Source organism: Phaseolus vulgaris, chromosome 7, assembly GCF_051622355.1.
Source record: "Phaseolus vulgaris cultivar YP4 chromosome 7, ASM5162235v1, whole genome shotgun sequence".
Lineage (NCBI taxonomy): Eukaryota > Viridiplantae > Streptophyta > Magnoliopsida > Fabales > Fabaceae > Phaseolus > Phaseolus vulgaris.
In genome coordinates this window covers 52,523,863-52,542,971 of record NC_143504.1, presented here as the reverse complement: position 1 = coordinate 52,542,971, position 19,109 = coordinate 52,523,863, and the positions used below count along the sequence as shown (strand labels likewise).

At 30.0% G+C, this 19,109-nt stretch overlaps 2 protein-coding genes across 3 annotated transcripts; one reads left to right on the top strand and one right to left on the bottom strand.

The window, feature by feature from the left end:
- Positions 1 to 213: 213 nt before the first annotated feature.
- Positions 214 to 5,435, bottom strand: LOC137830130 (5'-3' exonuclease family protein). 2 transcript variants are annotated; one of them, XR_011084160.2, is made up of 19 exons: positions 5,312 to 5,435; positions 5,106 to 5,222; positions 4,938 to 4,996; positions 4,739 to 4,798; positions 4,573 to 4,626; positions 4,399 to 4,447; positions 4,238 to 4,285; positions 4,059 to 4,124; positions 3,937 to 3,987; positions 3,502 to 3,621; positions 3,344 to 3,428; positions 3,145 to 3,226; positions 2,819 to 2,933; positions 2,620 to 2,676; positions 2,477 to 2,523; positions 2,330 to 2,384; positions 1,533 to 1,718; positions 584 to 676; positions 214 to 475 (listed from the first exon to the last, which is right to left on the bottom strand). XR_011084160.2 is itself a non-coding variant. In XM_068637289.2 (18 exons), the coding sequence occupies exons 1-17, from the start codon at positions 5,321 to 5,323 to the stop codon at positions 605 to 607; spliced, it is 1,149 nt and encodes a 382-aa protein (XP_068493390.1). In that variant the 5' UTR covers positions 5,324 to 5,435; the 3' UTR covers positions 214 to 475; positions 584 to 604. The 2 variants fall into 2 exon arrangements, 1 of the variants encoding a protein (XP_068493390.1); XM_068637289.2 differs by lacking the exon at positions 1,533 to 1,718.
- A 6,813-nt stretch (positions 5,436 to 12,248) lies between these two features.
- LOC137830129 (protein NRT1/ PTR FAMILY 4.5) lies at positions 12,249 to 15,746 on the top strand. Its single transcript, XM_068637288.1, has 6 exons — positions 12,249 to 12,575; positions 12,655 to 12,715; positions 12,802 to 13,019; positions 13,191 to 13,613; positions 13,805 to 13,920; positions 14,465 to 15,746. Exons 1-6 carry the CDS (start codon positions 12,573 to 12,575, stop codon positions 15,447 to 15,449), a joined length of 1,806 nt encoding a protein of 601 aa, XP_068493389.1. The 5' UTR covers positions 12,249 to 12,572; the 3' UTR covers positions 15,450 to 15,746.
- The last annotated feature ends 3,363 nt before the right edge of the window (positions 15,747 to 19,109 follow it).

Sequence of the window (19,109 nt, the reverse complement as noted above, 5' to 3'; positions counted from 1 at the left end):
ATCTAAAACAATTTGCAGCAAAAAAGATCAAGTATATAACTTAACTTGTTTGGGATGAAGCCCAGTACAACTTTCTTCATCCACGAATTCTTACCTACTGTATCGTTTCGGATACCCCAGCACCAAGTGATGTTTAAGTTTTAACCATATTTTGACAGATTGCGTTGAATATATTTGAAAAAATTGCGCCTAAATTGGATGAAGGCTTGTCCATGTTGAAGGTAGGTATAATCAAATACCCATCTCATAAAATAAACAACATAATTAGGTATATGTTCAGTGTAGAAGCTTCTAACAAAACCTTAATTTCTAGTAACTTACAGTTGGGTGCGTGCAAATATCCAGAATTGACAAAATTAAGTGAAATAGTCATGGGATGCAGCAAGAAAGGAAACAGGTTAAATTACATCCAGGAATGGAGGATTAAGAGTATCTCTGTAAAATGAAGTACCTCATTGATCCTCCTTCACGCTAACTGCATCAAACCAAGAGAAAATAGAGGCACGGTCGGTCACGGATGTAAAACATGCAAAAGGGGCAGTCAAGGCGATGAAAAAAATTGAATGACCTCCAGAACTCTAACCTTATCAAGACACAAAGGCAACTATTTCTTCTTCCTACCACCAGCACCCTTGGCCTTTTTGTTAGTTTCTTTAGCATTATTCGGTTGTGTTTCCTGTCCAAAAAAAGTTGTCAGAGCGTGGACCTTCCAAACCATAATAGTAATTTGATCGGGGATGGTGGCTTGACTGCTTCCAGTATTTTTCATTGAATGCTTTATTTTAACAGTGAAGTAGTATTGTTTGTTTAGTTTCTATCAGCATATATTTTTAGAGATGGTGCTCTAAAGCAGATCAAGGGTGCAAGGGACCAACCCATTGCCGGGGCTTTTTGCCAAGTAGCCAACCTAAATGTTAATCAGCATTTCATAACCAACTCAAGCACAAGTAGAATGTCTATTGATCTTTACTGTGCCAATCCAACTTTAATGTCCATGTTGGGCTATATCAAAATATAGCAATTAGGGCAGAAGCTAATAATATATACAACGGATGGCCTTTTATAATCAATAAAATAAAACATAAAAGAGAGAAATAGTAAAACACAGCAAAAAAGAAAAAAGATGAAATATCTCCTTAACAAAGACGCAGAATAGGACATTCAAATAAGTTCAAACAAGCTATGCTGTCCTTATTGCTTTTCTTCCTAAACAATGAGACTTCACGCAACTTTATAATAGTAATTGACAAGATCCACAAGCCTACATGCTAAAGGAATTAAAAGTGAAGCCACAGACAAGAAATCAAAGGTAAGAGATATACACTACTGGTAATAAAATATGCTTGAGTTTTGTAAGTCGGATTGACATAGTTTTAAAACTACTCGAGCAAAATTAATGGAAGAATTACTTAATATCAGAACAGATTGTAAAAAGCTATAATTTATCATTCTGACTTTAATCGTGTTAACACTTATATTTTGGTTACTAAAGATAGAATATGCATAAGCACAGAATGACTTTGGAGGTTCACCAGGGATATTCAGCTTCAGGCACCAAAGAAACACCTCTAGACCAAGGTATGGAGCTCCGAACCCAGACTATACATTGGCAAGCTCAAGTTGCCATAAACCATGGGCCTTGACCAGTTACAAGTTTGCAGACAGAACATCTTATGCTCAATTGCTGGTTTGAAAGATCTAAGCATGCATTTGATTTCCTGTCATTAAGTATAGCCAAAATTATCTAACATGTCGATTTTAAGATTTCTAGTAAATATGGGGAAAAAAATTCTGCTTTTGGTTCTTTTCTCTGATTTGGAAGTCCTCCTATTATTACTAGTGAAGAAAACACGTGAACAAGAAAGGGGGCTGAAGAGCTCCAATCCACATTAGGGTGAAAATGATATGATAAACATTTTGCTTGCCACACAAACAAGAGTTCCTCATCACCTTTTTTAGCAGCTATTCAATCAAAAGAAAACAAAGTGTCACATTTGACACATGAACATAGTGTGTATCTGTACTTCAAATTTTCGAAAGTTAATCTATTCTTCACACAAATTATGTTAATGATACATTTTCATGGAATGGGAGAGTTTTTTCATCATCCATTTTAAACCTTAAGATGATGAATATAATGCAAAGAAACAATAGTTCATCCTTTAGTTTCAGCCAGATAAATTGGGGAGAAAAAACATAATAACTAAATCACAGACAACCAAAATTCAGACCACAAATGTTTTGGTGAAAAACTTCCAAGTTTACTGCAAAATTAAAATTATTCTGGATGTCCACATCTTGGGAGATGATAGACATAATGAATACATACCTTGCGTTTGATTGGTACAGATGGATTTGCTGTTGGCTTAAAAAATGATTCCAATCTGGTGTTTACAAAGAGAAAAAAGAGGAGTTAGGTATGACAAGAAACAAGAAAGGTTTAACACTAATGTCCAAAGACATAAGAATCACCTACCGGCCTTGTGATGATTTGTTCTTTGCTGCTTTAATCTTTTCTATCGACTAACATTCATAGAGAAATCATTTAAAATTTTCTGAAGAGCAAATTGAAATCCTACTAAAACAATCCAAAATAATACTATAGAGAGCTCTACATACCTTAGTCACTCTATCACTGTTGAAGCCATTCTCATTTACCAGAAATGTTATTAACCCCTGTAAGGCAACACAATGCAACTTAATTATATTGCCAAAGAACACAATATATACATAGATAGACAAACAGATATAATGTATATCAGTATGAGAATTCATGTGCATTGAAATGATATTGAAGTTCTAAAACGGAATATATTACTTCTTCATCTGGAGCAGTCCACTTAATATCAAGTTCCTTTTCATCAGTTAAAACCATTGGTTCTTTAAAAAGCTGTCGAGCCTCTTGATATGGCCAATTATCTGGTATTGTGTACCTGAACCAATGCACTCACTATCAGTACTTCCAAGGATGAAAGAGGAACATCATAATTAAATATCATGAACCTTGCATTCAAAAAGAGTTATTTAGATTGGTTATGCCATAACAGAGAAACAAGCAAACCTTATTCCACAAGGTTATGTCATGCAACTGATACAAATTAAATTGCATACACAAGATGGTAATTTTCAACAAAAAGAAAAAACCTCTCTTTGTTTATGTTTTCCAGTATATTTTCGATAGAGCCATGTTCTCGTATGAGTTTCAAAGCTGTCTGTCCCCCAATTCCTGTAGCACACGTCATTTATCAATTATACTATATACATCGCATATAGAGTTCATTCAGAAATCATAAACCCAAGCTTAGACCAGGCATCACACAAATAAAATTGGGTTGAAATATACCTCGAATACTTTCACAATAATCACAGCCAGAAAGAATGCATAAGTCAATAAATTGGTCCATGGTCAGATTTAGCCCCTCCAAAATCTGAAACCAGAGAAATACCAAAGTGAGCATGTCAAAAAGTAAAAAACTAAAGTATGTTGAAAGCTAAAAGGACCTTTGCAATTTCAAATTCCATGACTGGAATTTTTTTGGAGCTTGGATCCATTAGGTGGCGAAGAAATTTAGGAGCTCCAAATGTTAAGGAATCCATATCTTCAGAAGCCACAGCATAAACCTATGATATATAAAACATTCAGTACAAATTTTATCGGAAGTTTATATTAAAGGAAATGTTGCCAATTAATTTGAAGGAATGAGTTGATAAAACTGAAGGCATGGTTATCCAAAGAAAGAGGTACGAAAGCAATAACATAACTGAAATTTAAATGGATTTTATAAGAAAAAGTGGTAAAAATCTAAATCAGTATTTGATCCTTTTGTTTCCAAGACGTCTCTTTGTAGTTTTAAAAGGATTAGTAATAACATTATCATTTTAGTTTTCAATAACCCAGTTCAAAAAACATGTGATACACAACAGGTATGAACTTGCCTTTCCAGCTTTGCAAAGTGCAGCACATTGAGCCTCTGCTTCTGAGGGTGCCTGTAGAATCCAAAGCTTTAACCAGATGGTAAAAATACAGAACAATAAATACTTTAGTAATGCAATGTCACCTCAACAACGGGAACTCCCATAAGTCTTAAAAGTGTTTTGCAGTCTTCATTATGCTTCTTTGTCACCTACAAGAATATGGAGATAGCATCAATACCATGCACCAAAAATCCATGCTTCTATATCTATCTACAATGTGCAAAACTTTTCAAATAAATGAAAATAAGAAACAAAAGCCCACCTTCACAGTCCGTTTACTGAATTTCTCAATGTCTTCTTTATTGGCACTCTAAATCACAAGAAAAAAGCAGTCCACAGATGAGAATATATCGATTTAACAGAAAAAAATTACAGGCACAAAAGGATCCCAAGAGGAAAGACAATAACAAACTGCGCATATACCTCTAAGGCTTCTGATAAATCCTCAGTAGCCTCGGCCCTCTTCGAGTAACTAACAGAATTTCAGTGTGAAAAGCATTATTAAGGAACTTTCTATAAGTTACAATTCCATATTAACCCCACCTCAAAACAAAAATCAGAACTCTCCAAAAATAACAGAATATCCACTCAAAATACCGTTTTGCCAGCTCTTGTTTCTTCAAATCTGGTGGCTTCCCATCAAAAACATATCTGCACACCAGCACTAGAAAAAATCAGCATACACAATTTATACAGAAAAATCATCCTCAGAGGGTTACAAGAAAAGAAAAGCTTGAGAAAGTTAAAATATATAGATAAGTACACTGGCTTCATCCCGGCTTCAAGAAGTCTAATTGTCCGCGATAACATCCCTTGTAAATGACTACAAGACACATAACCAATCCCATCATCGCACAGAGCGAACCATATTTATCATAAAAAGGATGAAACTAAATCGAAAACCCCAAATCACTTTTAAGCTTGTCTAATTAAAAACATGTGAAGTTGATTACTGCATATACCTGGTAACTTCACCGGCTTCATTAGTGAGCATTTCGGTTCCGCTTCTTCCAACGACAATCTGCACCAAAATCCAATACACGACACGTGATATTACGTTAATAACATAACTATAATGCATCAATATTGTTGTTGAAACTACGGTAAGTGTTGTGAAGGGAAGTACAGACAAGGAACTGATAAATGCTCATGCTGGCGTCAACAGCGATCTTGCGACCGAAGTAGCTCTCGAATTTGTTCTCCTTCATGGACTTTGGGGCATTATCCGACAAAAGCTTAGTTAAACCCTAGACAATAATCGGCATCAACAAAATTAATATTAATGATAGTAAATTGAAAGGGAAACAGAGGAATAGGATGATGAAAATGTGAAGACCTTAATACCCATTTGAGTTGTGTACCAATGAAAACAGGAATTCGCAGAGAAAATAAAATGAAAGTTTGATGTGTGACAGAAGAAGAAGAAGAAGAGAAGTGAACAACTGTTTCCCGCGCAATCCTCTCTTCAGTAAACTCTATTTCGTAATGGGCCCTCTCAGCCCATTATGTTTAACGGCCCAAATAGCCCATGAAAAGTCTTATATATTATTATTTTCCAAGTTTTTTTAACATTGCTATAATTTAAAGGCAAATTCTTCCAATACCCAGCCTTTTTGAACTTGCAGCACACTTTTAAATTTTCGAAAATGTCTTTTATTTCGGAAATGAAAATCTGGAATTAAAAATAATATATTCCAGAAAAACATATTCGGAAGAAATTATTGTGATTCAAAAATAAAAATTCAAAATTAAATTTTAAAATTAAAATCCCATTCCAAAAACTAATTTCTCAATACAAAAAAATTGTTTCAAAAACATATTCTAAGAAAGAGGTCTGAAATGTATTTCGATTTGTACCCTTGTTTTATTTAAGTGCATTTTTGTTGTTTACACTGAATATGGTAAGTATTTGCCCTTAAAAATGGCATACGTAAAACCTTTTAAAATATATCACACTTTAAAACTGTTTCTGAAAATGTATTGTAAGTACTTGCAAAAATTCATTTGGCATTACCATTTTTAAACAAAAATATTAAAACTCGAATATATGTGGGTATGGGTTATTGTAGTTGAGTTTTTTTCTTAGAAATAAAAAATAAAAAATGGGGACTTATTTTAAATTTATTATGTACTTAAGATTTGTAATTTAATCAATATTAGTAATGCAGTTTTAATATCCTTCTAGTCTTTATAATTTGGTTTTCCTTCTTTTAGTCTATATAAAATTGTTTTCCTTATTTTTAATCTTCGAAGTAATTTCGTGTTCTTTTAATCCTTGAATTGTTTTTAATCCATTAACGAATTATGTTTAAAACAGAGTATCACATTGCACATTACGTTACATTTATCTGACATTGAAACAAAAAATGACAAAATAATTTTATACAGAACTACGAGAAAAGGGACATTTTGTGTTTTACTAAATGAAAATAATAAATGTAAATGGTTTGCTAAATACAAATACAGTTCTTTATAATATGGTTATTTGTATGTAAAAGTTCTGATACGTACATTCATGTAATGTAAAATTGTGACTCCTCAAATTCAAGCGAGACATAAAGCCTTAAAAAAATAAAATTTTATTTCTTTGTCATGCAAACGTGTTGTTGATCCCATTGAATATACTAACCCCAAGTTATATTTTATAATAGTTACTTAATTGATTGTTTTTACTTTATTCTTAGTGCATATTTGACCTAACTAACCAAATCACAATTTATAGTTTTTAGTTACACTAAGAAACTAATTTATAAATTAAGATATGGGTAAAAATTGTGGTACAACTTGCTTTAATTGAGAATGTAACTATAAACTATTAAGTCTTTTTATTTAATATTGATTGTTTAACATTGTTCGTAATCAGGTGTACCCTTAATCTAAATAATTTTCTTTTCAAAGAATCAGATTAAAATAATTTTCGTGAATCATTGAACTCATTGCTTAACTAAATTAGTTGGCCTCGAAAAAAAAATTACATGAAAAGGTACAGTGTAATCAACTTTTAAGATCTATTTTATCATTTCATATTTATTTTTTTCATTGCTAATTTTGAGTTATTTGAATAGTATCCAAAAATTCTTATTTATCTCTTTGTTTTTGTTAGATTTTTTTTATCAATTTATATTCAAAAGTCTAAATCTTTATTTTACTTTTATTTCTTTAAATTATTCAAAATTGATGCTTTTACTCTGCTCTTCTATTAAACACTCTATGATTATTATTTTTTATTAAATAATAATTTAGATACTTACACTTTTATCCATTTTGAAATAAGTTTGACTTCTCCTTCCATATATGCATTTATGTTAATGGAGGCAAGTTTATGCTCTTGAGCATAGAACCTGTAGTGGAGAATTAATGAACCATCATGATTCATTTGTGTTAGCTTTTTTCAATCAAAACATTCTGTATGGAATCCAAAATGTCTGGGGATAGAGAATTCAGATATTTGTTGATTGAATCAAACTCAACTATTGCAATTTCATTCATTAAAGACAGATATGTCCAGTGCCACACGATGTTTTCCATGTGGTAGAATCTTTTAAAAGTATATAATAAATAAGGGTGGTAGCTATATTTAGTCTCACATTTTCAGAGAAATGGAGGCTTTTTCTAACCATAATCTCTCAAGGAACTCTTTAATTCTTTTTTCTATCTTCTTTCTTGTATTGTCAAACAGATGTTTCAGGAATAATATTAATGTGTTATTTATTATACAATTTAAGCATGTGTAATAATTAATAGTTATAACCAAATAGTAGACTCAAAATCTGGATAATATTAAAATAAATTTCCACGTATTAACAAGTCATAGATTGACATGTTCTTTGGTGTATTTTTCCATAGAAATTTTATTTTAAAACAGGGTTTTAAAACACAATTTTATAATTATATCTTATAATTTTTTGTATAAAAAATATAAAGTTGAAACTGCAAAAAAAATGTGATTCTTGGTTCGAAATACACTCCACGTGGTTACCCCAACCTTTTTCCCTAGTTTTTGTTCCTTGGCAATAATACGAGGGAGTTTCATAGACACAAACCATATGCATATCATACACTTAGGCGCCACCACAATTTTATACTTTACAATAACACCAACGCCAGAAAGGTCAAGTCCCTTCACTTCCACAACACAAACTAAATAATCATCAATTTGAAGCGACACATGATGAACTTACACTACACACCACACGCCAATGCCAGCTACTGCTATTGCTACACTATACTTCAACCTTAGTCTTTTGTTAATTTTTTTCAATATTTGAATATTACGCCAAAATATAAAAAGAAGTTGAAGATTGGTTGATGAAGTTTGGTTTCTTGTGAACGTTAACAATTATCTCTTTATGTGTCACATTGTTAAAGAACTATTGAATTGAATCATCCTCACACGCATACGTAGGCACACTCAGAAGCGACAGATTCTGGCATAAACTCACAGCATGATCAGAGAGAAACAGGGTGTCGTGGGCAACAAGAAACAACAATAGTAGAACTGCCAAGGTTGAAAACTACTGGAACACGGTGTATGTGTCTAGAAGTAGGAAGTCGTAGAAGAAAAAGAGAACAGAAGATGTGTGTAACTTGAGAGAACACATGCTCATTCACCTAAGCACTTTGGAAAAGTCAAGGACCATCGTGAGGAAAAAGTGATATAAGGGGTGTCATTGACAAGAACATAGCATGGAGGGTGGGGTTAATAAATTAAGCTTTATGAAAAAGAACATTTATGAACTAAGGACCATAACACTGTGTCTTTGATGAGATGTAGAAGCATCTATGTAGCCTTTATGAAACTATTATTATATTCATTCATAGAAAGCCACACACACGCAAAGGGGTGTATCATACAGACTAAAAATTGATAGGTTTGGTCCAAATTTTTCAACTGCATTGCCAACTTCTCCCAACACTGGACCAAGTAGTTATAGGTGGCTTTTGATTGGCGCCCACCACGGCAATAACATGTTACTTTATATCTTCCATCAAAGAGTAAATTTGAAACTGAACTCCACTCTTTTACATGTTCGCCTACATATATATTGAACCAAAGAGAATTTGTTTCTCTGCCTACATCTGATCCTAGTCCTACCTATGCTTTAAGAAGTGGGATATGAGCAACAATCCTTTTAGTTTTCAAGTCTAAGCTCAGAATTTGCTGCTAGTTCTAGTTCCATAGATGCTGCCAGTTGTTGGCTGGTTTATATATCAAGTTTAGATGCAATTAATGATCCTAGGCTATCTCAATATATCTCTTCATTTTCAATTCTTACGAACTAGTACTAATCTAGTGTTTGAATCATGAAGACACAATTATATTAAATACTTAAAAAGTGGATTTCGTCATTCAAAACAAGCATATCCTATCCAAATCCAAATCCAACTCCAGCTTATTGACTTCTATAAATAATATTGGTGGTATGTAGGACATTTATCACAAGGAATGTTTTGACATTCTACTCAAAGGACATTAGCAGGATCTGGACTATTATGCGTTGGAAATTCTTTGACACGAAGCCATAGAATACAGATATTGATATAGTGGTCTGCGGTGTCCTTATTTTCTCTGGAGGTAAACACGCCAATCAAACATGGTGGAACATACCAAAATTAAAGAAATATTTTATAATTGACAACGATTTTCAAACAGAAAAAGATTTAGTATGATTGAGATAGTAGAAGTTAGATTGCTATTTTGAAAGAGACAGTTCAAAGGAGAAGCGAGTTTTATCATTGGAACTAGACTAAAGACCAAAGCAAAAGGCGAAACTGAGTTTCTATGAGAGGATAAGAGGGGTTAACCGAGGTTCGTGAACTTTTGCCTAACAATGGAGCTTCCTTGGACATGAAGGACAGCATATGAGCTGTATCATGTGACCCTTGGTTTCAGTATTTGACTTAGGATTTTTTTTTTTTTTTCTTAAAAACATTTTTTACAGTTTTGGGGGCAGGTTGAAGCTGCATGTATCTTGAATTTGAAGGCTCTGGCCGGTTTCGACCTGCATTTTTTTTTGTTAGACACTTTTCAAAATAAGCACTTCAACTTTGTCCTCTTAAAAATGTTTTTTTTTTTCTATATTTTTTGCCACCCAAATAAAATGATCGACCTCCACTTGTCACTGGAGGATGGAAGGTCGGTTTTGGAGAAATGGGCAGCTGAATTGTGCCTCATACACATAGAAATAGTAGGGGTACTTCTGGTTTTTCCCAGAGCAAGGATAATATTGGATCCTTTTCCTTCTGACAATGTTGTCTAGAGCCAAACCAAGGACAAGTTTCAACCCCATTCATTCCCCTAGCCAGTATCATCAAAAATTAAAACTCTACAAAGACAACTTTTTTAATGATAATAACACTAGTTTACATCACAGAAACACTTAATTTAGCACCAACCATTCTGAATGTCTGAATTGATTAATTATTCCTAATAAAGATTACCCTGAGGACATAATTAAGAGGGAATTATTATGGAAAGCATGTGAGATATGCAGGGTTCAGCTGTAAAGAAGATAATAGTCTACGAATTTGATAATATAGCCAGTGGCACTGGGTCACATGGTGTGCATCAAGCAGGGAAAAGTCTTGGCATACCCCCACTTCCAGTTTCTATAAGTATCCTCTTCCTTTCAAATTGACCCGTGAGCAATACTGAAAACCTTTCTTGTTTAGGAATACTGATACAACGCCTCAAACGGACTGTTCAGCCAAGACAAGCATATACATGTTACAAACAAAAGGCTAAATGTTTGTTTTAGTTTTAAGAACTTCTTATTATGTTTTCAAACAAATTTAGTTTCATTCTTTTAAAACTTAACTAATGTAAAAAAATGTGAAGGACTACTAACATTTAACCCAAACAAAACAATTATTAAAAAGAAAAAGTTTGGATAGCAGTGTTTCTCATAAAATAAATAGTGTTTAAAACAACCATTTACGCATCAGAAAGGAAAATTACTTTTAACAATTCAACAACTATTCGAGAACCTAATTTAAAAAATATATAAATTATAAAAAAGGATAAAGGGAAAAATAATAAATTTAAGTGATTGTAAAAATTTATTAAAATGTCTCATAAAAAGTTCTTAGAGAAAAAGATAATACAAAATAATATTATTTTTAGAAAAAAAAAATCCTACAATAGAACAAGTAATGTGTGAAACCTTACATACAACTATAAAAGTATAATAATAATAATAATAATAATAATAATAATAATAATAGGAGAAAAAGGGGGTAATTGTTTTGTGGGTAAATCAATATGTTTGCTATGTTCCTTTGTTGCTCAATGTAAAATTAATCCCTGGAGCACCAAAAAAAGGAAATATATTATATTCCAATTTCCAAAAGTTTTAAAGTTAAAAACTGAAAAAGTAATGACCATTTGTTTTAATGTTATAACCAATAATAATACTCTAACATTAATTATTATCTACTAGGAACAAAAGGAGTTGAAATATAGTAAGTGTATTTAAAACTATCCTATACATTAAGAGAATAATATGTAAATTTGTATTGGAATAATCTCAATTTAAGAAAATATTCTCTAGATAGACTATTTTTAATTTTTTTTATCCTAAAATACCATTTCACTGTCTAATGGTGCATATTAAATAATAAATTGAAATATGCTCCCCGTGAGTCGATTTATATGGAAATGTGTTATTTCTTTTATAAATTTAATATAACATTATACAAATATAAATTTTTAAATTAAATATACTTAATTAATAAATTTGTAAAAGTAGTAAAATATTTTAATGCAATATAAACAGATAATATTAAAAATAAATTTAAAATTATAGTAATATAAATTAATAAAAACATTTAAGGTTATAATTTAAGATTATTAAACTTTATTTTAACTTTTTAGTATTATTAAAATTCTTCTGATGATAATGGTAACTAGTAATTATTTTTAATGTTTTCCTTACATAAAAGTAGTAAAAAGTCACATTTATAATTAATGTAAATATTAAAATTAAATTAGAATTTAATAACGTAAATTATTGTAACGAATTGACAATGTTATTCTTATTGTATAAAAATAATAATTCAATAATTCAATTACAATTTGTTGAAAAAAAATGTAATTGACTATTATTAATTATTTGAAATTATTATTGTCAGTGTTAATAAGAAACGTATTATTTTAAAATGTATAAAATTTTTAAAACTGATTCGAAGCAACATAAAAAAAAATAATGAAAAATCTAAATTAGAATACCATATTTACCCTAATTTGTTGTGGGGCACACACGTTGGGTTTGATTAACATTATTGATGGAATCAGCATCCATAATTAAGCTTTGGAAGGCTTAAAACAGTTAAATCTTTCCTCCATCTGTTTCAAATAAGTGATGGTGAGGCTCATGTCAATAATAATATAACCAGTAATATGTTTGCACAGAGTCCAAGAGAGAACAGAGAGAAAGAGAGCATGATAAATAGCATGGAGGACATCAGAAGCAAACAGTTTAAGGCATTGAACTAAACTTCTCTCCTTACCATATCCTTGTCTGAAGTGAACCTGTTTCCCAAAAACTTCCCTTTTCAGTTATATGTTCACCACCACCATTTTAAATTGAAACTCAAGAATGGTAAGTAAGACTAGTCATTCAACACCTCATTTCTACCTCTAAGGGTTGTTGTTGATGAGTTTCAGATTTTGTCATGCAGGGAGACAAAGAGGTAAAGGATGAACAAAAAGGTGGATTCAGGGCTTCCATGTTTATCTTTGGTGAGCACAGACTCCAGTGGTTGTTCTCAATGTTCTGAAGCTTAGCTTGCAACCGATCCTCATCTTTTCCTTCCTTGTTCATGCAGTGTTATTAGCATTGGACAACATGGGCTTTGTAGCAAACATGGCGAGCTTAGTCCTATACTTTTATGGGGTGATGCACTTTGATCTGTCCAACTCTGCCAACACCCTGACAAACTTTTTGGGCTCAACTTTCTTGCTCTCCCTAGTAGGTGGTTTCATCTCAGACACATACTTCAACAGACTAACCACATGTTTGTTTTTCGGATCACTCGAAGTTCTGGTAAGTGCTAAACAATAATATATTATTATATATATTTAAATATTGTCTCTCAAGTATGTTACTATATGAAAATTTCAAATCCCAATGGTCTGTCCAATGAGACAATGAGACAAAGGTGGTTCAAAAACGTTAAAGTTTACTTCTTTCTGGCATTGGCCATTCACTACACAGGCTTTGGTAATTTTCTCAGTTCAAGCTGCTCTGGACCATTTACACCCAGATGTTTGTGGCAAGTCGAGCTGTGTCAAAGGTGGCATAGCTGTCATGTTTTACACGTCATTGTACTTATTGGCTTTGGGAATGGGAGGAGTGAGAGGTTCCTTGACTGCATTTGGTGCTGACCAGTTTGATGAAAAGAATCCAAGAGAAGCAAAGGCTCTTGCAAGCTTCTTCAATTGGCTTTTGCTGAGTTCAACCTTGGGATCAGTTATAGGGGTCACTGGGGTTGTTTGGGTTAGCACCCAAAAGGCTTGGCACTGGGGCTTCATCATAATAACAGTAGCTTCCTCCATTGGCTTTCTCACTCTTGCTCTTGGCAAGCCATTCTACCGCATCAAAACTCCAGGCCAAAGCCCCATTTTGAGAATCAGCCAAGTAAGTTAAATCAATTTTGAGTTAAGTTAAACAGGAACTTTTGTAAATTAGTTTGTACTTATACAAAAGTTTAATTTATTTTATCTTTGTATTATCTTCTTTTGTAAATGTTTCATCAGAAGTTTATCCAAGCAGCAAAATCAAACTATATATGCAACAATCACCAAATCAACCTTGTTTTTTTGGTGCAGGTTATTTCCGTGGCTTTTAAAAATCGGAAGCTACCACTGCCAGAGTCTCATGAAGAACTTTATGAGGTCTATGAGAGTGCTACATTAGAAAGGATTGCACATACCAACCAAATGAGGTAACTCCTTGTGTACATGCTCAAAATTCATGGTTAACAGCTTGCAAAATAATGCAACACAGCCTAATGATGTTCTGTAAGCGATGAGACAATTAACTAATACATGGTCCAGCACATTGGCGTGTTGAGATTCTTTTCTTCATGTACGACGTAGTAGGTAGTGCCAAGGACTCTGGGCCTACTACTATCACTGCTGCACGCTTGGAGCTGCAGCCATACAGAGAATGATCAATTGGTCACGGAAAATATATCTGAACCACTTGTAAACATCACACAAAATAAACAAGTTCCTGACAACAATAACTCGGTGAAAAAGTTTTAAAACTACAGTACTTTCTGCAATCAACCTCTTTTGTTTTTTTTGTTGGCTTAGTTCCAAGTACTTCACTGAGAAAATGAAAAGCAATTTTCTTCTCAATACAAGCACTATCCTCAATGATTTGATTCTTCTTTTTATTTATTTATTTCTTTTAAATGGCTAACTCCCCATGCATGTTAATAATTGATGGCAATATTATTTTTTAATATTTGTTTGTTGAATCAGGTTTCTAGATAGAGCAAGCATTCTTCAACAGAACATTGAGCCACAAGAATGGAAGGTGTGCACAGTGACGCAAGTAGAAGAAGTAAAGATCCTAACCAGAATGTTACCAATATTAGCCAGTACCATTATAATGAACACTTGTTTAGCACAACTTCAAACATTCTCAGTTCAGCAGGGGAATGTGATGAACCTGAAACTTGGTTCTTTTACTGTGCCTCCTCCATCAATTCCAGTTATCCCCCTGCTTTTCATGTGCATCCTAATTCCCCTCTATGAATTCTTCTTTGTGCCATTCGCACGAAAGATCACTCACCACCCTTCTGGGGTTACTCCACTTCAAAGAGTTGGTGTTGGGTTAGTACTTTCTTTCATTTCAATGGCAGTAGCTGGCATAGTAGAAGTGAAAAGAAGGGATCAAGGACTGAAGGACCCTTCGAGGCCAATAAGTCTGTTTTGGCTATCTTTCCAATATGCTATATTTGGAGTTGCAGACATGTTCACTCTTGTAGGACTTCTAGAATTCTTCTACAGAGAAGCACCTGAAACAATGAAGTCATTGTCAACTTCTTTCACATATTTGTCCATGTCTCTTGGTTACTTCTTAAGCACAATCTTTGTGGATGTCATCAATGCTGTCACCAAAAGGATCACTCCCAGCAAGCAAGGATGGTTGCATGGCTTGGACTTCAACCATAATAACCTTAACTTGTTCTATTGGTTCTTAGCAATCCTAAGCTGCATAAATTTTTTTAACTACCTTTACTGGGCCTCTTGGTACAAGTACAAAGATGAAGACAGCAATTCAATGGTGAATTTGAATGCTCTCAAAAGTGCTGAGGAGAGAAAACAAGATGAGGAAGAAAAGAAAGATGGAAAAGTTAAGGCTAAAGAAAGCAGCCAAACAAGTGAAGCCAATACTGAGGGACCCTCTTCCTCTGATGAAACAGATGATGGAAGGAACTCTAGAGAATGGAAGCACAGATAAGGTCAGGAGGCTCAAGACATGATTTGGTATTAAGGACTAGATATGATAAACATGTTATGTGGAAACACTGAAATAGATAGTGGTTGAAATCTCTCTTATCCTACATGTGTGCTTATTGTATGATTGATTGACACTGTTGATTCTGGCATCATCTGAATGTCGGTTGTGAGCAGAGTCAGAGTTTTTTAATGTGTTCTTTTTAGTTTTGTAAGTTTATTAATTATTCACCTTAAAATGTAATTGTCTACTAAGAGGTGCTTAGTTCATTGTTTAATGAAGTCAAAGAATATATACTCATTTCAATACTCAACACAATAATAAGACATACCATTGCAGTTAAACAATCACCCTTTCATTAGAAAAGAGAAGAAAGAAAGAATCACCCTTTCAGAAGAAAAGCAAATTGGACTCCAGCTTTAATTGGTCATATCAGTCTTATTCATGTTTGGTCTCAACTCTTGTGTCTTCAAATTTTCTTACATATTATCTTTTATTATATAAAAGGGTATTCTAGAATATAAAGATTATATTTCAAAATCCTTTTCAAAAGGAATGAGAATGTATTAGGATTACTATAGGAAGATTGTGATAGGGTACAAGAAATATCTTTCATTTTTATGTTGTAAAACACATGATTAAACGACTTAATCTACTATTAAAAAATCGTGTCAAAAAAAATGTTAACTAAAAAAATTAAGTTTTCTATTAAAGTAACATAGGAAAACCTATTTCTAATCGCATTCACCAATTCATCTATGCCATAAAAAAATTCTAAATGTCATGAGTTTTGGACCTTCCCACTAAATTTTCAAATAGAAAACTTGTTCACCGGTAAAGATTTCTCCTGTAATCAGGTTTGATTGATGATATGCTTGCAATTAGTCTACTGTATAAACTCTGCATAGAGTCTCGAATTCAATTCAATATGAATTTTACAATATTGTGTTCTAACTAAATTTGAGATGTAAGAGAGAGAGTCACAAAAATATTATTGTAATGGTTTAATGAAATACCATATAAATAACATTTTCAAAAACTAATTAAGAGAACTAATTTGGTGACTTAAGTACCACACTAAACGACTTATTATATGTAATAGGCATCATAATGACAAAAGTATTAATTCATTGTTAAAGCAAAAGATAAAATAAGGAAAAAAAAACTGATCTTAATAAGGAAGAAATTACCACACCTCATTAAATATAAAATATAAAGTACAATAACACCTTTTTTTAATATTTTTCTTATGTTGTGTTTGGATTGTGAGAAAAGTTTATTGAATTATGTAAGTAATGTGATGATCTGAAATATATAAAATTTAGAAAAATATTTATTTGATAGTTAAAACATTGATAGATAATTAAATACCAATTTAGAAACCATTTAATAATAATAAAAATTAATTTAGAAAAACTATTTTTTTAGTTTCTAAAATGATATATAATTTAGTTACTATAACAACTAATTATTTTTTGTCTCTCAAATTGATTTCTATTTCATGATTTTCTTGTAATGTAAATAAAAATCTGAACTATATAAAATTTCTAAAATATTAAAAGTCTTAAATAAATACAAACCCTAAATTATTTAATGTCCTATTTAAATAAAAATTTAAAATTTATAAAATATTTAAAATCCTAAATAAATAAAAATATTAAATATTTAATGTCCTATTTAAATAAAAATCTGAAATATATAAAATTTCTAAAACATTAAAAATCTTAAATAAATACAAATTTTAAGTATTTAATGTTCTATTTAAATAAAAATTTAAAACATTTAAATTTTTTAAAGTATTTAAAATCATAAATAAATATGAATCCTAAATTATTTAATGTCCTATTTAAATAAAATATATAATTTCTAAAATATTCAAAACTCTAAATAAATACAAATTTTAAACATTTAATGTCCTATTTAAACAAAAAATAAGAAATATATAAAATTCTTAAAATATCCAAAATCCCAAATAATTTTTTTTTAAAATATTTAATGTCATATTTAAATAAAAATATGAAATATATAAAATTTCTAAAATACTAAAAGCACTAAATAAATATAAATCCTAAATTATTTAATCCTATTTAAATAAAAATATAAAACTTCTAAAATATTCAAAATCATAAATAAGTAAAAATATTAAATAATCAATGTTCTATTTAAATAAATATGAAATATATAAAATTCTAAAAAATATTAAAAATCGTAAATAAATACAAATTTTAAGTATTTAATGTCCTATTTAAATAAAAATTTAAAATATATAAAATTTCTAAAGTATTTAAATTTTTTATATAAATACAGATCCTAAATTATTTAATGTTCTATTTAAATAAAATCTAAAATTTTTAAAGTATCCAAAATTTTAAATAAATACAAATCTTAAACTTAATGTCCTATTTAAACAAAAAAATCAGAAATACATAAAATATTTAAAATATTCAAAATCCCAAATATTTTTTTTAAATATTTAATATCGTATTTAAATAAAAATATGAAATATATAAAATCCTTAAAATACTAAAAATCCTAAATAAATATAATTCCTAAATTATTTAATCCTATTTAAATAAAAATATAAATTTTTTAAAATACTCAAAATCCTAAATAAGTAAATATATTAAATAATTAATGTTCTATTTAAATAAAAATATGAAATATATAAAGATCCTAAAATAATAAAAATCGTAAATAAATACAAATTTTAAGTATTTAATGTCCTATTTAAATAAAAATTTAAAATATATAAAATTCTAAAAGTATTTAAAATTATATATAAATATAAATTTTAAATTATTTAATGTCTTCTTTAAAAAAAATCTAAAATTTCTAAAGTATCCAAAGTTTTAAATAAATATAAATTTTAAATATTTAATGTCTTATTTAAAAAAAAAATAAGAAATATATAAAATTTATAAAATATTTAAAATCCTAAATGAAACAATTTTAAAATATTTATTGTCGTATTTAAATAAAAATATGAACTGTATAAAATTTCTAAAGTATTAAAAATCTTAAATAAATACACCTCTTAAATTATTTAATGTCATTTAAATACATAAAAATTTATAAAATATTGAAAATCCTAAAATATTAAATATTTAATGTTCAATTTAAATAAAATTTGAAATATATTAAATTTCTAAAATATTAAAAATCTTAAATAAATAGGAATTGTAAGTATTTAATGTTCTATTTAATTAAAACTTTAAAATATATAAAATTTCTGATGTATTTAAAATTATGTAGAAATACAAATCCTAAATTATTTAATATCTTATTTAAATAAAATTTAAAATTATAAAATATTCAAAATTTTAATAAATAAAAATCTTAAATATTAATATCTTATTTTAAAAAAATCAGAAATATATAAAATTTCTAAAATATTCAAACTTCTAAATAAAAACAATTTCAAATATTTTATCTCGTATTTAAATAAAAATATGAAATATATAAAATTTCCAAAATATTAAAAATCTCAAATAAATACAAATTCTAAATTATTTAATATCCTCTTTAAATAAAAAATAAAATTTCTAAAGTATTCAAAATCTTAAATAAATAAAGATATTAAATATATAATGTCCTATTTAAATAAATATCCAAAATATATAAAATTCTTAAAATATTAAAAATCTTAAATAAATACAAGTTTTA

Bases quoted from the DNA above. Each gene is read 5' to 3' on its own strand.
- LOC137830129 (XM_068637288.1), top strand. The intron at 13,614-13,804 runs GTAAGTTAAATC...TTTTTGGTGCAG, and splicing joins CCATTTTGAGAATCAGCCAA to GTTATTTCCGTGGCTTTTAA. The intron at 13,921-14,464 runs GTAACTCCTTGT...TTGTTGAATCAG, and splicing joins GCACATACCAACCAAATGAG to GTTTCTAGATAGAGCAAGCA.
- LOC137830130 (XM_068637289.2), bottom strand. The intron at 4,448-4,572 runs GTATTTTGAGTG...AAATTCTGTTAG, and splicing joins AAACAAGAGCTGGCAAAACG to TTACTCGAAGAGGGCCGAGG. The intron at 4,286-4,398 runs GTATATGCGCAG...CTTGTGATTTAG, and splicing joins ATTTATCAGAAGCCTTAGAG to AGTGCCAATAAAGAAGACAT.